The sequence below is a fragment of the Myotis nattereri genome, assembly GCF_964212035.1.
Source record: "Myotis nattereri genome assembly, chromosome: 1".
In the NCBI taxonomy this organism is placed as follows: domain Eukaryota; kingdom Metazoa; phylum Chordata; class Mammalia; order Chiroptera; family Vespertilionidae; genus Myotis; species Myotis nattereri.
Window position 1 is genome coordinate 182,791,644 of NC_138075.1, and position 27,083 is coordinate 182,818,726.

At 43.0% G+C, this 27,083-nt stretch overlaps 1 protein-coding gene across 1 annotated transcript; it reads left to right on the forward strand.

Moving 5' to 3' along the window:
• Positions 1-1,481: 1,481 nt before the first annotated feature.
• On the forward strand, positions 1,482-27,083 carry PPEF2 (protein phosphatase with EF-hand domain 2; the record flags this gene model as incomplete). Its single annotated transcript, XM_081090656.1, has 16 exons — positions 1,482-1,536; positions 8,187-8,314; positions 8,462-8,519; positions 9,730-9,905; positions 11,297-11,411; positions 12,585-12,631; positions 13,446-13,612; positions 14,079-14,115; positions 14,208-14,357; positions 18,286-18,672; positions 19,466-19,651; positions 20,712-20,854; positions 23,223-23,329; positions 24,235-24,398; positions 26,024-26,111; positions 26,453-27,083. The coding sequence occupies 16 exons, from the start codon at positions 1,482-1,484 to the stop codon at positions 26,734-26,736; spliced, it is 2,292 nt and encodes a 763-aa protein (XP_080946782.1). The 3' UTR covers positions 26,737-27,083.

A 27,083-nucleotide genomic window follows, 5' to 3' on the forward strand; every position in this document is an offset into this window, starting at 1 on the left:
TGGGCCTTTCATTTGGATTTGCAAAGAAAAAGATAATTTGTTGACCATCCCCAATATAATAACCTTCAAAAATAGAGGAAGGAGAGTGAGGTAGAAGTGAGGGAGGGGGGAAAATATTGAAATGAAATCCACTGCTGACATTGTCAGTACATCTCCCATTGATTCCTGAAGAAGAGCTAGAGAAAGATTCATCTTTGTTGTATAAAAATTAATATGGCATAAAGTTAATTAAATTAATATTTATTGAATTCCTATTAGTGTCAGGCGCCATGCTAAGTCCTAGATATAAAAATGGTGAATTTGCACACACCCAGTCTTTGCTCTGAAGGAACTCACAGTCCAATGGTAGAAAGACACAAAGTAGAAATTTTTAATATGGTATTATAGTGATGGAGATGTGAATAGAATATTCAGGACCTCAGAGGGGGGCATGCCCAACTGGCTTCCTTAAGAGAGGTGATGCCTAAGGGGAGCCTTAAGGAATGAGTGGAGTTGGACAAGTTAGAAAGGATGGGATAGGAAGATTATTCCAGGTAAGAACAAAACCACAAAGGTCATGGTGGTCAAAGCGCAGAGTTTGAAGAAAGGAGATGAGGCTGGAAAAGTAGGCTTTTGAGAAGATGAGCTCTATTTGTGATACATGGAATCCAAGACACTCCAGTGAAAGTTTAGCAGGAAGCTGGGTATATGGGGCTGTTGTTTAGGGATGGCCTTGGATGAATTTGAGAGGTGGGAATTGATAGTTGAAAAATGTGATAATTAATTAAATCATCCAGGGAGTTTGTACAGAGTGAGAACTGACATTTGAGACTAGATTACAAATAAAAATCAACATTTGAGAAAGGGACAGAGAAAAACGAGCTCAAAAAGGAGAAAGTATAAATAGAGAGGCAGGAGTAAATACAAGGGGGTCTGGCCTCATGGAAGCCCAAGGAGTAGAATTATAATTAAGGTGTGGCTTGTGGAGGCAGATGGCCTTGCTGTTCTGACAACAGCAAGTTGCTCTAAAAAGTAGTCTAAAGTCAGAAGAGGAGTTAAGGAGAAAATATGTAGTCTACTCCTGGAGGTGAAGAAAAGAGAGGTTGGGTTATAGCTGGAGGAATATGGGAGGTCAAAGGATAATGATGACGACGATGATGATGATGGTGATGATGGACTGCTTTGAGAAGAGAGGAGACTTCTGTATGTTTCTTGACTGTAAGGGAAAAGCTAGTAGAAAAGTACAAAGCACAAGAGAGATATGTCCTGGCAAATGGAGGCACTTTTCAGGGGAGGTACACCACATGCACTGAGACTGGAGAGGTGATAGTCTCAAATTTTTTTATTATGTGGGAGACAAGGTTCATAGATAATTTGCTGCACCTGAACTAATACTCTGCCTGAACTTCCCTATTGAAGATATCCTCTTCCTTTTGTCAGCAAACAATTCACTTTTCCTTGAACTTGCTATCTGAGCCCTGAAGAAACATTGTTCTTATACCATGGGAAGTGGCGCCTCAACCCACCACCATTTTGCTTTCCAGAATGCAGAAAAAGGTATGTGCTTCCCACCTCCTGAGCTAGTTCTGGGTACCCCAAAGTTTATGTTGCAAAGGAGGGAATTGTCATGATAGAAGCAAAAACCATTATATTTCTCCTCATGCAACTCTTCAGCTTCTTCTTGTGCTATGACCAGTAGAATGTTCAGCTGAGTATCTTAGGACTTGGTGAAGTATATTTGACAGAATTAAAATACACTCAAGGGGTCAGGCTGTTCATTGGGGTTTATCCCAAACTATATAAGTGAGTGACATGGGTTGGGGAAAAAAGGGATGAAAGAGCACTCCAGGTAGAGGGTACAGCACAAAGGTCATGAAGTAGGTAGGAGGGAGGCATATTCAAGGAACTAAATGGTTTGAAGTGAGTGAGATAGAGGGTAGCATGACATGAGGCTGCTGAGGTAGACAGAGACCAAAGCCCTGAGATCTTATAGAATTTTAAACTTTATCCCAAAGGCATGAGGAACCATTGAGGAATTAAAAATAGGAGTTCTATAATAAGATTTTAATATTAAAAGACCCTTATTTAAAAGACTCTTCTGGCTTCCATGAAGAAGGGATTGAAGGGGGTAAGAGAAGGAGAAGAAAGAACAGTTTAGAAGCTACCAAAGTCATCTAAGCAAGAGGTGATGACGTCTTAGTCCAGAGTCGGTGGCAGTAGAGATGGAGAGAATAGGGTAAACTACAATAATATTCAGGAGGTGGATTTGACAGAATCTAACTGATTAGATGTATGAGGTGAGGGAGAAGGATCCGTCAAGAATGATCTCCAGGTTTCCGGCTAACAACACTGTGTAGATGATAATACCACTTACTGATGTAATGATAAAGGAGAAGAACCAACTTTGACTAGAGGGAAGATGATGAGTTTATACATGCTGATGATGAGTTTCTGCACTCTGGGTTGGAGGTGCCCATGAGACATGCAGGTGGAAGTGCTAAATAGGCAGCTGCATATTCAGATCTGCATTTGGGGGGAATGTTGGGCTGGAGGTATGTGCATTTGGAAGGCATCAGAGTGTAGGTGGTTGTTGAAACCATGAGGGTCACTGTAGTAGCCTAGAGTGAGAGTAAAACCAGATCAGAGACCAGGGCCTAGGACAGAGCCAAACTTATACCAGTACTTAAGCATCAGGTAGAAAGAGGCTGATCCAGCAAAGGAGGATAAGGAGAGCAGTGGAGGTGTGGGCGGAGGCTGAGGGCATAGTGACAGCACCGTGTTTACAGGGGCCTGTGCATCTCTGTAAGCTTGCAGATTCCTTGCTTTGTAGTTGGGCAATATGTCCTAGCCAGGGTCCTCAAACTTTTTAAACAGGGGGCCAGTTCACCGTCCCTCAGACCGTTGGAGGGCCGGACTATAGTTAAAAAAAAAACTATGAACAAATTCAGCAACAGGCAGCAACGGCAAAAACACCCAGTGGGCCGGATAAATGTTTTCAGCAGGCCGCATGTGGCCCACGGGCAGTAGTTTGAGGACCCCTGTTCTAGGCTCAACTTGCACATTTTTGATCCCAGACCAGGAATAGCTATTCTCCAGGGTATAGGGTATTCATTGCTACCAGGTCAGTTATTATTTCTATATTATTTTAGTGAATAGATTCAGAAAAAATATATTATTTAAATAAAAATAATCATGACCAATTTGTATGTAGGATCACAATATTTTTACTTATCAATCTTGATATATTTATACTAGAGGCCCAGTGCATGAAATATGTGCACTTGGGGAGGGGGGGTGGTCCCCTCAGCCCGGCCTGTGCCCTCTAGCAGTTGGACATCCCTCTCGCAGTCTCGGACCCTTCGCTCCTTACTGCCTGCCTGCTGGCTGCTCCTTACCACTGGGCTTGCTGCTCCTGAGCGCTGCAGTGGAGGCAGGAGAGGCCCTGCCACTGCCGCTGCGCTTGCCAGCCGTGAGCCAGGCTTCTGGCTGAGCGGTGCTCCCCCTTTGGAAGTGCACTGACCACCAGGGGGAAGCTCCTGCGTTGAGCATCCGCCCCCTGGTGGTCAGTGCGCATCATAGCCACTGGTCATTCTGCCGTTTGGTCGATTTGCATATTAGCCTTCTATTATATAGAATCTCTTTTCTCTTTATCCTTAATGACATCAATATAGTATTATTTACTCTGTCCCATGAAATTTAATGAACAGTTTCAGAATAATATAAAAATACTATTATAAGCGATATGATTACTGAAAACTCTTTAAGAGTCCTTTGCAGTTCTTTTGTTCTTCAGATATATCCACTAGGGATGTACAAATTACTGAACTTTCAAGTCATTTGCAGTAACTCTTTTCTGTGTGGTGATGCCACCAACTTATACATGGTTAGAATCACTTGTTTAACTTTTGCTTTGGATTTTTAGAGATTGAGGTTTTCACTTTAATTTGTTTTATAATTTTGTAAAACATTTATACATTTACTGGTCCAATTATATGTTGCTGTGTAACAAACTATCCCAAAACTTAGTCGTTTAAGACAAGTATTTTATTCTGGTCATGATTTTGTGGGTCAGAAATTTGAAAAGGGTCCAGCTGGGGTGGTTTGTCTCTGATCCTCAAGGCAGCTGGGGCTGGAAGCTCTACCTCTATGACAGCTCTTCATTCAGTATCTGAAGCCTTGGCGCCCTTTAGCCGCTCTCTTCCTACATGATTGCCTTGTTCTTCATATGGGGTTTTAGCATCTTCCTATGGGGTCTTAGCAATCAGGTGTATTTGTAACTTGCACCCTAGCATTTGGTTTACACAATACCGGAGCAAGAAGTACTCAAGTGTAATGTATTGTGCTGTGGGGAGGGAGGATGGGAAAAAGGATCTAAAACTATCTTGTACCTCACAGTGCCCATCTCAATTAAAGATAACCCCAGCCCCAGAGAGAGAACTGGAGGGAGAATAAAGAGGCAGAGAGAGGCGCTGCCTGCTCCCCTGACCCTAAGTGGCCGAAGCAGGACACAGGCTATAAGTATGTCTACTTGGCAGTACTTGCCTTAAAATGCGTGAGGCGAGGTGTTAGCAAACAACATTTTCAGGGAAACTTAATGGCCATGATATTCTTCAGTGCTGGTTACACTTTAATGCAAGTAAGAGTCACATGTGGAGAACCAAGATGGCGGCATAAGGTACAAACCTGTACGTGCTGCCCCCCACAACAACATTAAAAATACAGCTATAAGACAAAACAGCTATCATCCAGAACCACGGGAAAGCTGACCGAGTGGAAGTTCTACCACTAGAAGGAAAGAAAAAAGCGCTTTGAGACCAAGTAGAAGGTGCAGAGGCGACAAGAACAGAGGTACGGAGGTGCGTGCAAGGCAGCTGCACCTGGGTGAGCGGGTTTTTTTCAATAGGAAGGGGATACAAGCTCTCGAATGCACTGAACTCATTTACGGCGAGACTGTGGTGTCCCAGATTCCTACGGGGAGAAACTGGACTGTCTTGCAGCGGGTAGGAAAGCAAGGGTGACTTTCTCGCAGAGCTGCTCGCAGGGATCATTGTTGCTGTGGGGGCACGAGACTCGGGGACGCAGAGATGGGAGTCTTCGGAGACGGCTTATGACAGCCATTGCTGTTTGCTCCGCCCTGGTGATTCTCTGAGACCCCACCTCACTCAATTTACATCCCCACCCAAGAGGTGCGCAGTGGCACAAAGCAATCACCTGCACTTTTGCAGCCTAACAAACTGCAGCTGGATCAGAAAGCTCCAAAACTTCCAAACTCCAAACAAAGAGGAGAAATCTGCTTATGTTGCTGTAGCCCCTGCTGGATGGACTCACACAGTGGCTGACTTGGAGATCCAGGAGCCAGGGTACTCCTGGTCAGATACTAGATTTCAACTCCTCACATCCATAAGGGACACACTCAAGAAGCAGACTCAGTGAGCACCAAAGCCCCACTGAAGCAAGTCCTACCCCATAAGGGTGTCTCCAGCACAGCAGTTCTTCCACTGTAGACACAGTGGGTCCTCACAGTCAGCCAAAAATGTGGAGACAAAGAAACATGTCAATAATGAAAGAAATGGAGGAAAGCAAACTAATGGAGGACATAGAGTTCAAAACCACAGTTATAAGGTTACTCAAGAATCTTCTACGATACTTTAAGCAATAAAATAAAAAGAAAAAAGAAAAAAAATCATTTCCTTAATGAGTAATGATAAGCACACACACAAAAAAAAAAAAAAAAAAAAAAAAAGAATCTTCTATGAACCTCCAAGGAACTTGGTGAGACCTTCGAGGATCTTAATGAGACCCTCAAGGATCTTAATGAGAATGCCAAAAAAATGGAAAAGGACCAGTCAGAAATTAAACATATACTGACTGAAATTAAAAAATTATATACAGCGATCCAACAGCAGACTAGAGGAATCCAAGAATCAAGCCAAAGATTTGAAATACGCAGAAGCAAAAACACCATCTGGAAAAGCAAAACGAAAAAGAATCCAAAAATATGAAGATAGTGTAAGGAGCCTCTGGGACAACTTCAAACGTACCAACATCCAAATTATCGGGGTGCCAGAAGAAGAGAGAGTGCAAGATACTGAAAGCCTATTAGGAGAAATCATGACAGAAAACTTCCCCTACCTGATGAAAGAAATAGACTTACAAGTCCAGGAAGTGAAGAGAACCCCAAATAAGAGAAATCCAAAGAGGACCACACCAAGACACATCATAATTAAAATGCCAAGGGCTAAAGACAAAGAGAGAATCTTAAAAGCAGCAAGAGAAAAACAGTTAGTTACCTACAAGGGAGTACCCATAGACTGTCTGCTGATTTCTCAATAGAAACCATGCAGGCCAGAAGGGAGTGGCAAGAAATATTCAAAGTGATGAATACCAAGAACCTACAACCAAGATTACTCTACCCAGCAAAGCTATCATGTAGAATTGAAGGTCAGATAAAAAGCTTCACAGACAAGAAAAAGCTAAAGGAGTTCATCACCACCAAACCAGGATTATATGAAATGCTTAAGGATATTCTTTAAGAAGAGGAAGAAGAAGGAAAGGTAAAGATAAAAATTATGAACAACAAAGTGACAACAAATAAATATCTATCAACAAGTGAACCTAAAAATTAAGTCAGAATAAACTGGTGAATATAATAGAAGCAGGGCTGACAATTCTTGGGGGGAAGGAGGTGTGGGGTGCAGGAAGAGACTGGACAAAAATCTTACACCTATGGATGAGGACGGTGGCAGGGGGTAAGGGCATGGAGGGGGTGGGAACCAGGTGGAGGGGAACTATGGGGGGAAAAAAGAGGAACATCTGTAATAATCTGAACAATAAAGATTAATTTTTTAAAAAAGAGTCACATGTGGAGCTTGTTAAATCTGCAAATTTCTGGGTTCCCTGTAGAGATTCTGATGCTACAAGTCTAGGGCGAGGTCCGGATCTCCAAGTGTTTCCCACGTGTTCTTAAAGAATCTGTAGAGCTTACCTGGGCATGTCTGTCACTCTTCTGAACATGCATTTACAGAATGCAATTGATAGAGCTTCAACCTCATCACTTATAATTTAGTAAGTGCCTTTGAGAAATATTTATGGTATGACTTTTTTCCCACTCATAGGAAATCAAATTCAGCTCTGCTTAAATTCCTCCCAGGTTCTCTTTTCCCACTCCACCATCATTTTTCTTCTTAGGGAAATCAGCAAGAATTGTATTAGCTCCCTAATGCAAGCTAAATATATTAAGTCAGTCTGTCTACCGTTCACGCGGCTGACCTGGGTGAACCTGCAAGCTTTCCTGTGCGAATCAGCTTTATCTACAAATAACTTCATTCACCACCAGCGGCACATCCAGGACTTGAGCTTAAGACGAATCTAGTTATTTATATGGACAGTTGTCCTGCTCTATGGACCACAGGTCCCAAAGCCCATATGAAGAATTAAAAGTCCTCAGGCCATCCTGTGGTGACAGTCACCCAGCACAGGTCCTGGCAAAAGCACAGCCCAAAGGCTGCCTGTGTGTTCGATAGGCAGCACCGTCGTGGCGGTATTGCGATGGGGACCCTTACAGCCGGGGATGTCGGAATATGGGGAGAGCAGCACAGAACCCAGCACGTGCTCATCGCCGCCTGACCCTACAGTGTGTCGTAATGTGCATGTTTCCTGTTGTTTGTTTTCCCCGGTCATGATGTAATTCATCACCTTTTCCAGATGAGAACATTGAGGACCACGAAGGTGACTCACCTGAGGCCACAAAGCTGGTCAAAACAGTTTCAGGCCCAGAACCCAGATCTCCTGACAGTCGGTGTATTGTTACAATATCAAAATGCTCCCTCCCCACCAACACCTGCTTTATCCCACTTTTCAAGGATGCTGCATCCTTGCAATCGCTCCAGTTTTCATATCCTCCTCAGAATCCTGACAGTCCAGCCTTTTCATCTCCACTCATTTAAATATTTTCATTAAAAAGTGGGAATCCAATACGCCTCCAGTGATAGGAGCAGAACCAAGAGGTAAGAATGGAGGTGGCCTGAGGCATAAGTAGGGAAAGGAGCACCCCAGCCAGGGGGAAGGCAAGTCCTTCCTACCAGCACTAACGGTCTGTGCCTTCTCCACCATCTTGTCCCCACATTACAGTGGGAGAGGTGCCCCTCCCCTCCTCCCAGGCCCAGGGAACCCCAGCTCACAGGCTTGCTTCCCCCTCCATGTCACAGCCTTCAAGGCAGCGGCCCTGATCCAGAGATGGTACCGGCGCTACATGGCACGCCTGGAGATGAGGCGGCAGTGCACCTGGAGCATCTTCCAGTCCATGGAGTATGCTGGGCAGCAAGACCAGGTCAAGGTGCGGTGGGATGTGGGACGCCTCCGGCTCCGCCTTCCAGCCCCTGGGCAGCAAGGCCCAGGTGCCCAGAGGTGTAGCTGATCTGGACCACTCCTGGGTCTCTTCTCACTCACCTCTAAAGCCAAGTCTTCTTGGGTTCTTCTGTAGCTCCACGATTTCTTCAGCTACCTTGTGGACCACTTCACCCCCAGCAGTCACAATGAGAGTGAGTATGGGCTGCCACAGGGCACATCCTCCTGTCTCGGGGTCGTAGGTCTGGGGGAGAGGTGGGAGATGCACAGGGAGTGAAAATGTGAATCTGGTGACAGCTGGGAATGAGCAAGGAGGACCACAAATAAATGCAGAGTGGACTTGTATTCTGGGTTGTCCCAGAAGCACACCTGGAGACAAGAGTTTGAGTGCAAGGAGTGTATTTGTTAAATACAGGAAACGGTGGGTGGGGAAGGAGTGGGAAGGGATTCAGGGAAGGGAAGGCAGCCAAGAAAGCTAACAACTGAATGTGCCTGGGAAATAATGCAAAACACAGGCCCGAATGATCCCACCTGAAGGCAGAGGGAACCTGAGTCCATATATTGGCAGCTCCCTCCCCCTTCCCCTCCCCCTCCCCCTCCCTCTCCCCTCCCCCTCCCCCCCCTCCCCCTCCCCTCTCCCTTCAACTTTCTTCCTTCTTCCTTCTTCCTTCTTCCTTCTTCCTTCTTCCTTCTTCTTTTCCTCTTCTTCTTTTCTAATCTTCACCCTAGGATATTTTTCCCATTGATTTCCAGAGAGAGTGGAAGGGAAGGAGGAGGGGGGGGGGCGAGGGGAGAGAGAGAGAGAGAGAGAGAGAGAGAGAGAGAGAGAGAGAGAGATGTGAGACAAACACATTGATTTGTTGCCTCCCACATACGCCCCCACCAGGGCTGGGGATCCTGCAACCAAGGTACATGCCCTTGACCAGGAATCAAACCCAGTCCACACGCCGACGCTCTCACCTGATCTAAATTGGCCAGGGTTTTCTTTTCTTCTTAACAAACCTAGGCCCCTAAGTTTCCATCCTTTCTAAGTCTGACACATCTCAATCTTTTAAAATAAAAGTAGAAGGGAATTGACACAAGGACATACATAACCTTTGCCTCCTGCCCATCCTAACTTGTCATCACGTTCCTCTTTTCTTTCTTTCTTCTGTGCTGGAGCTGATGCCAGACTGGCCACTTCACACTTTATAAGGTTGGCGAGATTCTGCAGGAACATAACTCTTGTTTATATGTAATAGCCTATGGTGAAACTTGTTTTCTTGTATGTTGCTTCACTTAAAGTCACTGAACCTATTGACAGCATTAAGTGAGGACCTACTGTCTGGTCCAAGGAAAACCTCCTCTGTGTTGCCTGTGGACTGACTGCATGTCTGTAAGCCGCCACCCTTTCTGTCCTGGCAGGGGATTTCCTGAACCGCATGTTTACTGAGGAGAGAGTCCCCCGGGACTCTGAGGTAGAGAAATGCAGCGACTATGAATCCATAGAGGTGCCAGACAATTACACGGGGCCACGCCTCTCCTTCCCACTCCTTCCTGACCACGCAACTGCCCTGGTGGAAGCTTTCAGACTGAAACAAGTAAGCTCACCTAGGAACTGGAGTCACCACCAACTCCTGGTCACCTGCAGGGGGAGAGCAGAGCAGAGCAGAAGGCAGGGCCCCAGACTTAGGGTGTTTGTGTCATGGGTTCACTGGAGAGATTCCATTCACTCCTCCTTTGCTTAGCCAGGACCTGTGATCAATCACCAGGTCCTATGCACTCAAAACTTCTCCTAATAATGTAATCCCCCTTTGTTCATCCATCCCACAGATAATTATTGAGCACCGGTATGTACCAGCGTGTTCTGGACATGCGGACATAGCAATGAGCAGGACAGACACAGCTCCTTGTCCTCATGGGGCTGACATTCTAGTGGGATACAGACACATAATAAATGACCATAAATGAGTAAATGATGTACTCATTCTCTCCATTCAGAACAAAATCCCAGCAAATAGCCAGGCCCTCCCTTGTCAGAACAGTTTATTTATTACTTGCTCAGTCCCCAAGTAAATTGTGTGTATTAGAAGGTGGTAAGAGCTATGCCAAAGAATCAACTAAGTTCTAGGTGGGAGAGAGGGCATTTTTATCGAGTGGTCTGGGAAGGCCTCTGAAAAGGTGATTTCTGAGCAAAGGTCAAATGAAGGTGGTGAGGGAATGCACCACGTGGACATCTGGGGAAAAAGCATTTCAGGCCGAGGGAACAATTGGAAAGGGCCTGAGGCGGGTCCTTGCCTGGACTGCTCAGGGGCCGTGGGAAGGCCATTGTGGCCAGAGAGGAGGGAGCCAGGGAAAGAGTATTAGGAGATGGAGGCAAAGAGGACGGGGTGAGTTTTATTCTTCTGAAAGAGATGGGGAGACATTGAGCACAGGAATGCTATCATCTGGCTTGCTTTTAAAAGTAATCATTTTCTGTGCTGAATAGAGTGGACGGAGCAAGGGCTGAAGCAGGGAGGCCAAGTCAAGAGGCTACTGCAATAGTCCAGGCGAAAGACGATTGTGGCTTGAAATGCTGGTGGTGGAAGCAGAGGTGGGGAAAAGTGGTCGGATTCTGGCTCTATGCCACATTCTAATCCTTCCCCTCTTTCATATGAATTAATTCACTGCAGGAGGAGTTGGGGTGATTTTCTCAGTAATGTCAGGATTACTCGGTACCATCAGCATGCGTGCATTTATTCATACTTGGCTGAACAATCATGTGTTTCTCCCCAGCTAAAGGCCAGGGGGGATTTCATAGAGCAGATAGAGGAAATTAGTTCAACATTTGGGTGATGGTGAAAAGCAGAAACAAGGGTAGAAATGGATGAAAAAGAAAGGATCTGTGCATAGGGTCCCAGGGGCAGTTGACTAGGCTCACTTTTGGGGAGGCCCATCTTCCCTCACAAATATCAGTGTTGTTCTGTTCCCTCCCTCCTCTTCCTCCTAGTAGCAGCTACATGCTCGCTATGTCTTGAATCTTTTGCATGAAACCAGAAAACATCTGGTACAGCTGCCAAACATCAATCGGGTCTCCACCTGTTACAGTGAGGAGATCACAGTGTGTGGTAAGAGCTGGTCTGAATTGGTTTTATATGCTAGACCCAAACTAGAAAACTCTGCCTGTGATGGGGGAGGAGGAAAGGCAAGGCTGGGGGGTAGGGGGAGGAGGACGGGACTCAATGGCCATGTGGGCAGGCCGACTTCACTCCTTCACACTGAGAATTGCATATTTGCTCCAGTTTCTTAAACTAGAGGTGGTTCAGTGAAGGACTAGGGGGTCACAGGGCCAGCCTCTTCTTTATTTTCCCAAGCAATTCATATTTGACCCCAAACTCATGCTCTCCATTCAGAACAAAAACCCTGCAGACCCTCCCTTGTTAGTTTATTTATAACGAGAGGCCGGGTGCATGAATCCGTGCACAGGTAGGGGCCCTGCCCCCAATTGGGGAAGGGGGCGATCAGGGCCGCAGTGCCTGTCAAAGCAACCAGTTGTTCCTGTCGTTCTGGCATTCCAGTCGCTTGGCTTTTATATATATAGATTGCTTGACCAGGCCCTAAAGCTTAGTGAATATTCCTGCCATCCATATATATTGTCCCAGACAGAAATCCTGTTAGTGTCAATTTTTCCACCTCCTTATGTTTTCAGGGATATTTTAGATGGTCCCCCACACTTTATATTATAGATGAACACCCCACCCTTTAATTTAGGGGAGGCAGACTGTGGTACAGCAAGTATTGTAAAACGGCACTTCTAGGAACATGCAGTGTACAGATAGGTCCTGAAATTGTCTTAAATTTTAAAAATTAGTTTCCAATATTTGAAAATTAGAGGATTTCATATTAAAATCGAGATTCCCAACTTCTCTTGAAAAATCTTGCAAGACTGACCCATAGGTGAGTTGCAGCTTCTGTTCTAGACGGGTGAAATGTCTTCCATTCTCGCCTGGGTTTGCAGCCCTGTGCTATTCTGCCCCATCTTTGCTTCAGTAAGAAGACAGGTTGTTTACTATTTATGATAATTATGCAGGAGAAATATTGTGTTTCTGCTTTCAATATTAACTACCCCTGCAACAAGGGAAATTAATAATTATTCCTATCTTACATGTGGAAAAATGACTAACCATAAGTTTCTTAACCTTGTTAGTTTTTTTCTGGGTATTTTCCTTTTTTAGAGTAAAAAAATGAGAAACAATGGTAAGGACCAATCAAAACTGATATTCCTTTTCTGTTTTTGTTAGGAGATTTACATGGTCAGTTGGATGACTTAATATTCATATTTTATAAGGTATGAATGTTCAATTTAAGTTTGTCTTTCTCTGAGGTATAATTTAGAAGTTTGAATACAGTATCTAATAAACAAATTATTAAGTATTGTTTGGATTTTAAAATACTAGATATACATAGCATATTTATACATATAGAAAATATTAGAACACACAGTAGAAAATATATAATATAAAAGCCAACATTGCATTACATTCCACTATATAAACTGTTTAAAAAATACAAAATCTGAGGTTAATAAAGAGAAGGAATCATTATTCAGCAATTGATTTTCTTTTTTTCAAATAAAGAGAATCATTTATTATCAAAGCAGTTGAAAGCTATTTTCATATCAATTTTTAATTATAAAATGCAGAGCATATAGCAACATATAGTATATGAATATTCTGTTTATGTAATATAACTTTATAGATATACTGCTTTTCCCAAAGCATGTTGCCATGTATTATGTTGTTTAATCCTAAGGAATCTCTGGCAGTTGTTATTGTTAATTAAAAACAATGCTGCCAGGACTTTAAACTGGCCTTTGGATCACAAGTTCAGTGTCCTTTGCACATACCACATTCCAATACTCTGGCTTTGCGTAAAACATTTATTTTTTATGAACATGTCGTAACCTCAGCCTGGCTGGAAAGGAAATATAAGACCAATAGAAAATATTTCCACCTCTTACTGACGTTTTACATTTGGAGGAGAGCCAAAAACTCAGAATTGGTGTTAGATCTGATGTAAATGTCAAGTACACGTTGGCTTAACCTGACTTCCTACTCCCTTCTTTCTCTGCCTCTTCTGGGACTTGAATCCTTGTTGGGAAGAATGGCCTCCCATCCCCAGAGCGAGCCTATGTGTTCAACGGTGATTTTGTGGATCGAGGCAAGGATTCGGTAGAGATCTTGATGGTCCTTTTTGCCTTCATGTTGGTTTACCCCAAAGAGTTCCATCTTAACCGTGGAAACCATGAGGACCACATGGTGAACTTACGGTAAAACCAAAACATGCTTGGTATTTGATATTTACTTGTTGCAATTGTAAAAAGTTATTTTGTCAGAGTTCCTTATCTGTTAGAGGCTTTTTAAAATAGTTTTTCAATTTTATAAAGTAGATACACAAGATATAACATTTTAAAAGTTTTTTTAAAAAATGTACACATTATCCTACTATTCTAATAAGACCATTAAATTTTTTTTACATACCCATATCTTTATCATATAAACAATAAAGTTTAACTACAGAAATATTAAGGAATACAGATAAGCAAAAGGAAGAAAAATTAAAATATACGATAACTTGTCTACCCAGAGATAATGTTTAATTGTAGACATTTTGATGATTAGTCTCTTTTCTATATAGTTAAGTACATGTATAAGAATATGTATTTTATAAAAATGCAATTGTGTCATAACTATTGTCACTAAATTTAATATCTATTTTTTTGCTTTTAAATCTAGATATGGCTTCACCAAGGAAGTGATGCAAAAATATAAGGTGTGCTGCCTCGAAAAGCAAAAGTTTCTCTGAGCTCTGAATAGTTGGCTGAAGTATTTGAAACTTAGTGTCTTGTGCATATCATTTTTCAGACACACGGCAAGAAAATACTACAAAGACTGCAAGATGTTTTCTGCTGGCTTCCACTGGCCACTCTGGTGGATGAGAAAGTCCTGATTCTTCACGGTGGTGTGTCAGACACGACTGACCTAGAGCTTTTGTCTAAACTAGACAGGCACAAGGTACTGACTGGATAATGAAATTAGTGCACATTTTACCAAAATACCCCGTTTCACTATCAACATAAAATAAATGTTATCTTGCACGCTGACTCCAGTTGACTAAAAAGGCCTGGCCAGTGTGGTTCAGTAGTTGAGGATCAACCTATGAACCAGGAGCTCACAGTTTAGTTCAGTTCCTAGTCAGGGCATGTGCTGGGGTTGTGGGCTTGAACCCCAGTATGGGGCATGCAGGAAACAGCCAATCAATGATTCTCTCTCATCATTGATGTTTTTATCTCTCTCCCTCTCTGAAATCATTATATATATATATATATATATTTAAAATTAGACCAGCAACTTTTAACCTCTTTTTTTTTTAACTCATAGCACATAAAATTCTGTGGTACACCAAAAAATATATTTTTTACTGATCTGACAAAAAAATAGGTATAATTTTTATAATTTTTATCCATTCACACTGAATGGCTATTGTGTTAGCTGTTGTCATTTTTTTTTTTACTAGTAATTTGACAATCTAAGGGAAAAGAGGTCAGTGTCCCTGAATAAATGTTCAGGTGTTGCATGTTTTAAAAATTCTTATGGCACACCAGTTCGAAAATTGCTGCATTAGACCATTAAAAGGAGAAGGACTGAGAATCCACGGCTGGGCTCAGGGAACAAGTTGCTGTGACCAATTAGTGATGTTTGCCATGGACATGAAAGTGAGGAGCTAGTGTGCTGCCATCCCCGATCTAATAATAGTTGGAGTAGAGAAGCCATAAGATACCATACACGTGTAAGGGTCTATGATGAAAAGAAAACCGTTCTGTTACTTATAGTTATGCAACCTTGAACAAGTTACTTAACTTAGTGTAACCTCAGTTTCTAAAACTGTACAGTAGGGATATGAATAACTATATCATAGACGTTGTGAGAATTAAATGAAAATATATGTGCATCTGCCTTACAAAATTTATACTCAGTAAGTGGAAATAGTATTAACTCCATTTGGCTAAAGTAGCAGACAACTTCAAATAACAATGCCTTAATATTTATTTGTTTCTCATGTAAATAGAAGCTGGAGGCCAGCAGTCCAGGACTGGTATAGAGTAACTCCACAAAGCCATCGGAGACCCAGGTTCCCAGGTTGCATTATGGCCCAACATGGCTGCTTGAGCTCCAGGCATCGTGACCCCAGTCTAGCCAGCATAAGTTAGCAGAAGGAAGGCATGCTCCTCCCCTTTAAGGACATTTGTTTGTACGCACAATCTATGATCACAGCTTTGTCATAGGTCAACACTTAGCTGAGAGGCAGGTTGGAAGGTGTAGTCTTTATTTCAGGGGGTGTCTGTAAGAATCCGGGTTTCTATTACTAAGGAGGATGGATAGACAGATGTTCGTGTAGCAACACTGCTCAGTCTGTCCCTGTGGCTCCCAGATGCACGCCTTTCTTCCCACACACAGAATCATGTTCATCCCCTCCCCAAGGGCGTCTATACTCAAGTCTCATCCACTTGCATCCAGCTCAGTCTGAGGTTTCTGGATTCAGGTCCTATCTACTTGGTTTGACTATGGTTCCTTGAGGTCTGATGACTAAAAGATGTTATGTGTCCCTGCGCACCAAACTCCGTGTGGGGAAGAGAAAAGGTTAACCCCTTGGCAAAGGTGGAAGCGGGGAGGCCGGCAGCATTTTCAGTAGCTCCCTGCAAAACTCCTCTCAATGTCTCCACAGTCTCAGCCCTTTCATGCTCTTGACTGAGAGGGAGGGTCCCAGGTGATGTAAAACCAGCTCTTAGTATTTCCTTTGTCAGTTCTGCATGTTGTCTGGTACCTCATTGTCCTTGTGTGTTTTTTTGTTTGTTTGTTTCAATTCAAACATTTTTATTCAGCTGCATCCAGGTAGACACAGCAAGTTATGATAGATCAGATTATCTCATGGGAAGAATCACATTTAATTATGTAAATACTAGAGGCCCGATGCACGAAATTCGTGCAAGAGTAGGCCTTCCTTCCCTCGGCTGCCGGCACCAGTTTCCCTCTGGCACCTGGGACCCGGCTTTGTCTGGAACGTCATCCTTCCAGAACTCTGGTCTCATTAGCATATTACGCTTTTATTATTATAGATAGAAAAAGTGGGGACTTCGGGAAAGATTGCTAGAGCTTCCTGTGGCTTAGCAAAAAGCTAACTTCCCAGCAGCTGGTTTGCAAAGCTCTGGGGAGGGGTGATGTCTCGATCTGAGTTCAGGGCCACTTGGAAGGAAAACACAAAGAAAATGGACCCTGGGGCCAGTTACCTGGATTCAGCCCTGGTGTAGTCTTGGTGCCTCCGTTTCTTATCTCTACTATAAATAAGGATGCTACTTCACTGAGGTGTGACGCCCAATGAATTAATTCATGTGAAACTATAGAGGAGGATGGCATTTTATAGGGGTGGCCTCAGGGTTAAGCTATTAGCTCATATAAAGTGCCCAGGAAAGGGCTCTCCAAATGTTAGCACTGTTATTCTCCTTAAGAATCAAAGCTAGGGATGCCTCATGAAGCAGATAATAAGAAAATAAAGGTACCTGAGGGAGACAGTCTGGCCCTCCATGTGAGTTGGCAACGAGAAGAGCAAGAGGTGACTATGAGTCCATTCACATGTTGTGGCCTTTCGCTCTCTGTGCCCAGGGCCGGACCTGCCTAGGACATACTTAGCACTTGTCCAGTGTTAGAGAGTCACCTCTGTTCTGTTCTCTTTCATCTGGACTCCTCCTCACACATCACTCAGGTCCTGCTGACCCTCTCCGAGTGGCTTTCTTTGTCCTTGCCCTCAGCCGGTCCACGCCAGGACAAGGCTTCTGGTGTCCTTATATCTATTTGCAGAAGATATAAGGCTCGTGTTCTCTGATTCTGTGGTGCACAGATGCCCGCTGTGCACCAGACCTTTGTCACTGGTACCCCCGTGGGAGGCGTGTCCCTCAGTGTCCCACAGATGGCTGCTCGATGCCACAGCTCTGCGCTGTGGCCTGGCCCTCTCTTCCCATGATCAGAATTCTTTCTGCTTGTGTTTCTACGTTCTTATCCTGGTGCCGGTACCATGATGACTCTGAGTCAGTGAGAGGGACCATACTCAACCCTCTTCCCAATTAGGCTGAAAAGAGGTGCTCCTGCCCCGGTGAGCTAACGGGTGAGCTAGCACTCCTGTAAAATGTGATCTCACAGCAAGGGTCAAGATTTCCCTGTTCCTGCATTTCTCAGCCATAAGCATTTCTTCTCCTCTGTTGTAGTATCTGTGAAACAACAGAAAAGCCAGTAAGGACTCGTCTTCCTGAGGGAGAGGTGCCCTTTTTCACCCTTGTCTAAAATCACTAAGCTCCCAGAGAGAAATCATGACATAGGTTAGCATTTATCCAGCTATCTGTGGTGAAGGACCAGGCTTCATAATTTTCCAATTTTAAAAAATATATTTTTATTGATTTCAGAATGGAAGGGAGAGGGAGAGAGTGATAGAAAGATCAATGATAAGAGAGAATCATTGACCGGCTGCCTCCTATACACCCCACACTGGGGATCGAGCCTGCAACCTGGGCATGTGCCCTGATTGGGAATCGAACCATGACCTCCTGGTTCATAGGTTGATGCCCAACCACTGAGCCATGCCAACCGGGCAATTAATTTCCAATTTTTCACAGATTAATACTTTTGTAAAATCTGAATGACTAGAAAAATGAAATTCAAACAAAAAATATAAGGCCACTGATCATGTGCTTGAGTGCTGTAGCGCTACCAACTGGCTATAGAAGTTCCTAAAGGCTCACTCCCAAGTTCTGTGCCTCTCTTGTCCGGGGTCAGGACAAACCGTTCACAGGCCAGCACTTATCTGTGGACCCCATTGTGAGGAGCATTGGCTTGATGCTCAAAAAGGACCTCTGGTTTCATTCCCTCATCTGTGTTTTCTGGACGTTTGTAGATTGTTTCCACCTTGAGGTGCAAAACAAGAAAAGAGAACGAGAAGCAAGCGGAGGAGAAGGGAAAAGCCAAGCAGACGAGCTCTGCAGGGAGCCTCTCCCCGTGGTTTCTCCCCCAAAGCCGCTCTCTCCCCTCTTCGCCCCTTCATCTCAGCTCCCACAAGACCCACAAAGCTGGACGCTCCTCCAGCATCCCCTGCAGCATCCCCCTGGACCCCAGAGGGCTCTCCCGGCAGGCGAGGCGCTCCGTGGACCTGGAGCTGGAGAAGTGCCGGCAGCAAGCAGGCTTCCCGGTGATCAAGGAGAAGGAGGAGTCCTGGGTCTTCAACCCAGAAGCTGACTCTGCAGCTGGGGAACTGTGGGAGCCGACTCAGGAGGAGTGGAGGCAGGTGGGTGTGGCCGGGAGCTGCTCCCTAGGATTTGGCTGCCATCAGGAGGGACCAAGGATTTAAAAAAACATCAAATCTCATCTTTCCATGTAAATTCAGGGTATTTTTTTTGCCCGCCTTTCTCTATCCCTGGTGTTAGAACATCCCAGGAAGAGATTAGTGTTTGCCTGATGACTCATATATTTTAGTTTTGTGAAGGATGGGAAGATGTAGGCTCCATTGCCTAGTAAACTTGGTTTAGTGACCTAACATCGCTGGGGTGAAAGGTAAGCCACAATTTCTTGGATGCTATTGCTTTATTTTTTTTGTTTGTTTTAATGTGTCAGAAAGATGGCTGCTGTAGCTCCCAAAAGGCTGTCAGTAGCTCCTGTCCTCCTCTGTTAACAGGCAACCAAAGGCTTTTCCAAAATCTCTGAACTGTGTCACATGGCTACCCCTAGCTGCAAGGGAGGCTGAGAAAGCAAATATTTAGCTTGGCACATTGCCACCCCAAACGCCCAATCAGGGTTTTGTTGGCAAGGAAGAAGAATGGCTATTAAGGATGTATTCACAGTGCTTGCCAAAATAGAGGCATACCTCGTTTTAGTGCACCTCACTTTGTTGGGTCCTACAGATGTTGCATTTTTTTTCCCAATTGAAAGCAAAACCTTCCATCAGCAAAAAGATTACAACTCGCTTCATTGCTGTTCCTTCTGCTCTTCTTCCTCCTCTTCTTCTTCCTCTCTTCGTAGAAATGACTCTGAATGAGGATCTGTCTAGTTTTTAGGGAAGACACCACCTCTGTTCTCTCCAGGTTGTAGATATTCTGTGGAGTGATCCCATGGCTCAGGAGGGCTGCAAGGCCAACACTGTTCGAGGAGGAGGCTGCTATTTCGGGCCGAATGTGACCAAACAGCTGCTACAGAAATACAACCTGCAGCTCCTGATCCGCTCACACGAGTGCAAACCCGAAGGCTATGAATTCTGCCACAGCCGCAAGGTGGGTGGGCCCTCTGCAGTAGCACAGGTGTGGTCCCTATTGCTCCTCCCAGGCCTGGAAGGCTTTGCACAACCAACTGTGCCTCGTATTTGTTACCCACTTGCAGACCATAACTGAGTCCTTCACAGTAATTTATCAATGGCTTTTAGAGCCTCTTTAAAATTCAGTTTTGTTTGAGGCCACCACTCACCAATACCCTGAGAGGAGAGTAAGGGGAAGTTTGCTTTCATCTCATGGATGCAAATATGGCCTGGGGTTTTCCCCGCCACATCTCTGTTCTTTAAGTCCCATTGCTCGCTGTCATATGTCTCAAACAGCAGCACAGAGTAACAGGACTTCTCACTGTGCCCCAGGCAGGGATTCTGGTTTGTTTGTCTGCTCCTGCCTAACCTTTGGGCACTTCTAAATCCTGCAGTGTTTGCCTAGGCTAATACTATTTGGGTGAGAGTATTCCCAGGAATACTAATTCTACAGGAGAATAACAGTTTTCCATGCAGAAAAAATAAGAGATCAAGTAATATGAGAAATGTTTAGTTAAATACTTATATAAGTTTCTTTATTACAGGACTTCTAAGGACTTTTAATTTCCTATATTCATTGTAAATCTCCAAAAAAAGATGCAGTGTTTAGCATTTTCCAATATATTGACAATGGACATTTTTTTCACAGAGCATCTTGGGGGCTCGGCACTGTGGGAAACTGCTTTGAGGCCTCCCACCAGCTAGTTGGTAGCTTATTTGCGTGCTGATTATAATGGCCGCCTCAGTTCATTGGGCCCAGCTGGCCTCTAAGTTGAATGAATGAAATTTTTCCTCTGACTCCTCCTAGTTTTACTTGGGACAAAAATGTGAAGAAAGTATGTTGTGGATGTTCTATCAGAATTCAAGTTTTTATTACTTGGGCCACAACTCCTGCCCTACTAGCATTAATGACTTTAAATAAACCCATAGGTGAGGTCAAGGAGAAATAGCAGCCCCTGAAATTGGGTTGGACCCTCTAGGATGGAGGGCAAAGGTTTCTCCAGTGAACCTGAGTGGCTGTCTCTCTTCTCTTGATTTAGGTGTTAACCATCTTTTCTGCTTCCAACTACTATGCAGTTGGCAGTAACAGAGGGGCCTATGTCAAACTGGGGCCAGCCCTGACCCCACACATCGTGCAGTATCAAGCTAACGAGGCGACCCACATGCTGACCACGAGGCAAAGGCAAGACTTTCCCATGAGTGATTTCAGAAAAGCAGAATTATAGTGTTTATGGAACCTTTGAAGTGTCAAATGTTACTACATTCATCTAAATTCTAAGTGAGAATTCAGAATTTGGCTCTTTCAGAAGTAAGGCGGATCTATCGTAGACATTATAGGCAGGGGCCTCTTCCTTCTCCACACACTCCAAAATCTCTACCTCCTCCTCATTAATGGAAGGAACAAGTTTGTTTCCTGCAAATTTGCTTTTATTGAAGTTTTCCTCAGTGGGTGCATCGTGGGTAAAATCCATGGACCAGCCACCAAGTCTTTCCAGGGCCACTCTTCTGTTCTCTCTCATCCTTAAAGAATTTGTGCTATCCCATCAACCCCAGCCAAAGGTCCCTGTACTATCTGGGGATTTGGCAGATGGATTTCAGTGTACACAACCTGTTAACAATGGCCCTTTCCTCCTGGGAAGGAAATATATAATGTTACTTAAATGGCTTTTGTTGGGATGATTCTGAGTTGTAATCTTAGTTAGAACATACCACACATTAAGTGTTATTATAAACCATATATGTCTCACAATGAACTTATAAAATACATCATGTAATAATTTCTACTTTTATATATGAAATTATTAAGGAACAGAGGTTAAATCAGCTGGCCCATGGTCACACAGCTAATAAGCAGTGAAAGTTAGCCTTGACCCAGGTAGTCTTATTTAAGAACTCATACACTTATTACACAATACTGCCTCCCACCAAAAAGTGGGCTCCAGAATATAAAGCTACTAACAGATACAGTTTTAGTGGTACTAAACCAGCTTTTAAAATTATCAGATGAACTAAATTCGAAATCAAAACAAAGTTAGTATAAATCCATTGAAAAGAACACATTAATATTTAGCATCTGCCTTGTGAGAGTGCTATAAAAATACATTATTTTAAATCATTCTTGAGTCCAAAACACTCAGAGTTATTAAACAGTCAAGTTATTTAAAAAATTAAGGCCAGCATTACTTTAAAAAGAAATATTATATGAAAATTTAAACTCACCAAACAATAGTAGTTAAACCTACTGTGCAGCAGAATCATCTGTGGAGCCTTATTAAAAAAAAAAAAAAATCAGTCATCTGAACTTCATCCCAGTTCCACCAGATTAGAGTATCCAAGGGTGGGCCCCAGGCACCCAAAATGCCATGATTTCATATGATTTCAGTGTTGTCACTACAAGAGGAGTCACTGTAGGGAATCCTATAAATAATATGTTTAATAACATAGTGAAAGATCACTCAGCTCTTTGAAATATTCATTGATTCAGCACCCAGAAGTCACTTGTCCAACGACTTCAACTATTTGGACCACAATGGAGAACTTAGAAGGAAGGGGGGAAGTGCTTCTGACCAGCCATAATTGATGTCTTGTTGTACAAGAACTCAGGATCATGTGTTTTACTTAGAGAAATCCTCACTCAGAATTCACTTACTTTTGGTGTAAATCCACATCTCACAGTAATAGGTTAGCCAGCCTGGCGTCCACCTGTCAAGATTGATTCCTAGCTCCACCCCTTATTAGTTATGTGACCTTAGGCTTGTTCCTTACTCTGTAATGGGCATAATAGTCTTACCCACCTCAGTGGGTATTGTAACTATGAGAAAACGAAATAAGTGTTATTTTGTTATTCATAAATCTTGCCTTGTGACTGTTTAATGTAATAATAAATTACAAGGAAAGCATGATTTTGAAAACATATCATTTATTGAGTGCTTTTTAAGTGTCAGGCTTTCTTCTAAGTGCAGTACATGAATTTACTCTTTTATTCTTCACAATAATCTTGTGAGGCAGGTAACATTTTTATCCCTATTTTGCAGATGGGCAAACTGAGGGACAGTGAAGTCACATAACTTTACCATAGTATTCTATACTGGGCAGGACAGCAGCATTCCACAGAATACTTCAAATTTATCCTATTTGTGCACAGCAGGGAAAAGTGGGGCAGCAGGGGGGCGGGGACAGAAGTAAGAGGTGGAGCACTTCCCTCAAAATCTGAGCCCTTGGGAAGTTGGGATATTAAAGATGAGAGAGATGCCGAAACCGGTTTGGCTCAGTGGATAGAGCGTCGGCCTGCGGACTGAAAGGTTCCAGGTTCGATTCCGGTCAAGGGCATGTACCTTGGTTGCGGGCACATCCCCAGTGGGGAGTGTGCAGGAGGCAGTTGGTCGATGTTTCTCTCTCATCGATGTTTCTAACTCTCTCTCTCCTTTCCTCTCTGTAAAAACTCAATAAAATATATTAAAAAAAAAAAAAAGATGAGAGAGGCAAAATATAGTAAAAACCCATGACTATTTCTTCTTTAGTAAAATGTTCCTTTTTTTCTTCTATCCCAGGATTAGCAGAGTAGAGGAGTCAGCTCTAAGAGCTCTGCGGGGAAAGTTATTTGCTCATTCCTCAGATCTTCTTGAGGAATTTAAGAAGCATGATAATGGTAACACTGGTAAGTTAATCAAGTAAGATATTCGTAAGAGAAGGAAGCTGGTAAAAACAAACAAAAACTTGTTTCGCAGTAATTAGCAAACAAATATTTGCTGAATGAACAGATGCCCAAAAGACTTCTTTGACTACTTCCTCCATTTAATTCAAGTTAATGCCCCAGTTATCTTTTCTAAATATTAAAATTCCATGCTCTTAACAATATGAACTTGGCTAAATATAGGTGGAGATGGTGAAAAGAAATGAAGTCAAGGGAAGGGTGACAAGGCCAGCACTAAGCAAAAAGCAACAGGTGGGGCAGGTTACAGAAGTTTGCCCAAGATTAGCAAATTTTAATGATTTGACTTCTTGTTGTTGTCAAGTGTGTATTTATCTGTTCTTCATTCTATTATAAAAACTGGCAATTTTGTCTTTTGGAATGTGTAATGGACATTAACTACATGTACTCATGTTAAAAAACAGCAGTAACTGTCATACAGTCATAACAATATTTTTCCTATCCAAGTAAACAACCAGTGCTGCATTTGTATAATGGTTTTTCCTGTTATTTGTCTGAGTTTTGTGTGATTTCCAGTAGTATTGCCGAATATAGCAAATAAAAACAGAATGCCAAATTAAATTTGAATTATGGACAGATAATAAAAATCTTTAAATATAAGTATGTCCCATGCAGTATTTGGGATATACTTATACCTCTTGGCCTGTCTGAAATTTAAATCTAACTGAATATCCTGGATTTTATCTGGCAGCTCTACTTTCATGACCATGACCAACAAAAATAGTGACAGTGCATAATATTTTTATTACCTACGGATAGTAAGAAGAATGTCAGGTTAAAATGGTACCCACTGTTGGGCAGGAAACTGGGCTTATAGGTGACAAGACAACAAGTTAGCCCTTTTCCTATAGGTTTAATCACCCTGAGTGACTGGGCAGCAGCTGTGGAGTCTGTGTTGCATCTAGGACTGCCATGGCGGATGCTGAGGCCACAGCTGGTGAACAGCTCCACAGATAACATGCTGGAGTACAAGTCCTGGCTGGAGGACTTGGCCAAAGAAAGACTGAGTCATGAGGTAATGATGAGAAAATGGTGGATGAGGGCATATTGTGGACCATGAAGCCCCTTATGGAGAACTTTGTGTTTTTTTGTGTGTTTTTTTAATTTTTTTTAGTGATTAAGTTATTACATATGTGTCCTTATCCCCACATTACCCCCTATCCCCCTCCCCCCACTTATGCCCTCACTCCCCTGTTGTCCTTGTCCATTGGTTAGGCCTATATGCCTGCATATAAGTCCTTTGATTGATCTTTCCCCCTTACCCCCACCCTCCCCTACCTTCCCTCCGAGGCCCGACGGTCCAATCGATGCTTCTCCGTCTCTGGATCAGTCCCTGTTCATCAGTTTATGTTGTTCATTATATTCCACAAATGAGTGAGATCATGTGGTATTTATCTTTCTCTGACTGGCTTATTTCACTTAGCATAATGCTCTCCAGTTCCATCCATGCTGTGGCAAATGGTAAGAACTTTATGGAGAACTTTGAATAAGATCAACCAAATATTGAGAACCCCAAAAGGAAGATGAATGGGAAAAGGGGACAACAATTTGTTGAGTTTCCATGTGTCAGACTTTACAGTAAGGGATTTACATATGTTGCTTCAGTTTATCCTTAAAATCACACCAAGAGATAGGTATTATCAGCCCCATTGTACTCATGAGGACCCTGATCACAGAGGTTGAGCTACCAACCTCAGATCATAGAGTTCCTAAGTTATAGAACTGAGACTCAAACCCAGGTCTGACTTCTTTGATTTCATTCTGCTTCCTCCATTAAAAAAGGATTTATGCCGAAACCGGTTTGGCTCAGTGGGTAGAGCATCGGCCTGCGGACTGAAGGGTCCCAGGTTCGATTCCGGTCAAGGGCATGTACCTGGGTTGTGGGCACATCCCCAGTGGGAGATGTGCAGGAGGCAGCTGATTGATGTTTCTCTCTCATCGATGTTTCTAACTCTCTATCTCTCTCCCTTCCTTTCTGTAAAAAATCAATAAAATATATTTTTAAAAAATAAATAAAAATAAAATAAAAAAGGATTTATTCAATAAAACTTGTTGAATGCATGATGTATTTGAAGCTCTGGGCTAGGTACTTTATTAAAATAGCTCTATTGCAATATAATTCACATTCTATACAATTCATCCATTTGAAATGTAGAGTTCAATGATTTTTCGTATACTCGCAGATATGTGCAGCGACCATCCTGGTCAACTTTAGAACATTTTTACCAGGTGCTACAAACTCTTAAGCCATTTGCAGTGGTTCTCAACCTTCCTAATGCTGAGACCCTGTAATACAGTTCCTCATGTTGTGGTGACCCCCAATTTCATTGTTACAAATTGAACATAATTAAAGCATAGTGATTAATCACAAAAACAATATGTAATTATATATGTATTTTCCAATGGTCTTAGGCGACCCCTGTGAAAGGGTCATTCGACCCCCAAAGGGGTCGTGACCCACAGGTTGAGAACCGCTGCATTAGAGCATTTGCCAGGCTGAAGGGGGTTGAGGGTGAAGAGATGATAAAACATCTTCAGGTTTTTCTAAGAGTGTCTTATTGTCAGGATTGATTGTGTGTTGATTATATATTAGGAAAAGCTAAACATAAGATACAGAAGTAAGGTGAGTTTTTCTTACAGAACATACAGTCGAGTTTGCTGGCAACACTGTATCGCAACCGATCTAACCTGGAGACCATTTTTAGGATCATAGACAGTGATCATTCAGGTAAAGACACTCATTTTCCTGTCATTTCTGACACAGCAAATATTTTCCCTCCCACCCTTTGGTCTTCTTCCTGAGTACGTGGCTCTCTACTGAAGCCCTTTGGAAGCCAAGGAAGTAATAGCAATGCTAATAAATGGCAGAAACCAGAAAAGTACTTGAACAATACCAGCAGTCTATATAGGAGAGGGCTTGGGCAGAGAAGAGTCAAGACCAACTGAATGAGAACTTCTTATAGGGAGAATAATAATTAGTAGATGAGAGCAGGTGTTCTTGTAAGAATGTCAGAGGAAAATGAACCTTGAAAACTAGACTAACTGAATGACTTCCCTTTCTCTGGTAAGGGTTCATCTCACTGGACGAGTTCAGGCAGACTTGGAAGCTGTTCAGCTCCCATATGAAGATGGACATCACAGACGACGGTATCTGTGACCTTGCCCGGAGCATTGACTTCAACAAGGACGGCCACATTGACATCAATGAGTTCCTGGAGGCCGTCCGCCTCGTGGAGCAGTCCTGCTCAGAGGGAAACGCCTCAGATTGCCCACAAGCCACCAACACGAAGGGCAGTGGCTCCTGGCCTGCCACTGAAGACAGCCTGGTCTCTGTTACCCAAGTTGCCTCATAAGTGATGCCAGGCGATATCACTGGAATAGCTTCCTTATTCTCCATACATTTGTGAAACTTTATGCTGAGAATTTGCCAACCAGCATACATCAGAATCACCTTTGTATTTGTGGGTGCAGGGTGGTGTGTGCGCGTGTGTGTTGTGTTTTTAAATATATAGGTGACATAGCCTATGTATTTAGAATTTTCACAAGGTGGGACCCAAGTATTAGTATCTTTAAAGTCTGAAACCTACCCTCGTTATGAATCACTGATAATTCAACTCCCTCATTGTTTCCATTTTCACCTTTTATTTATTACTTTTAAAATGTCATATTGGTAAAGGAAAGTCATTAAAATTATTTATGT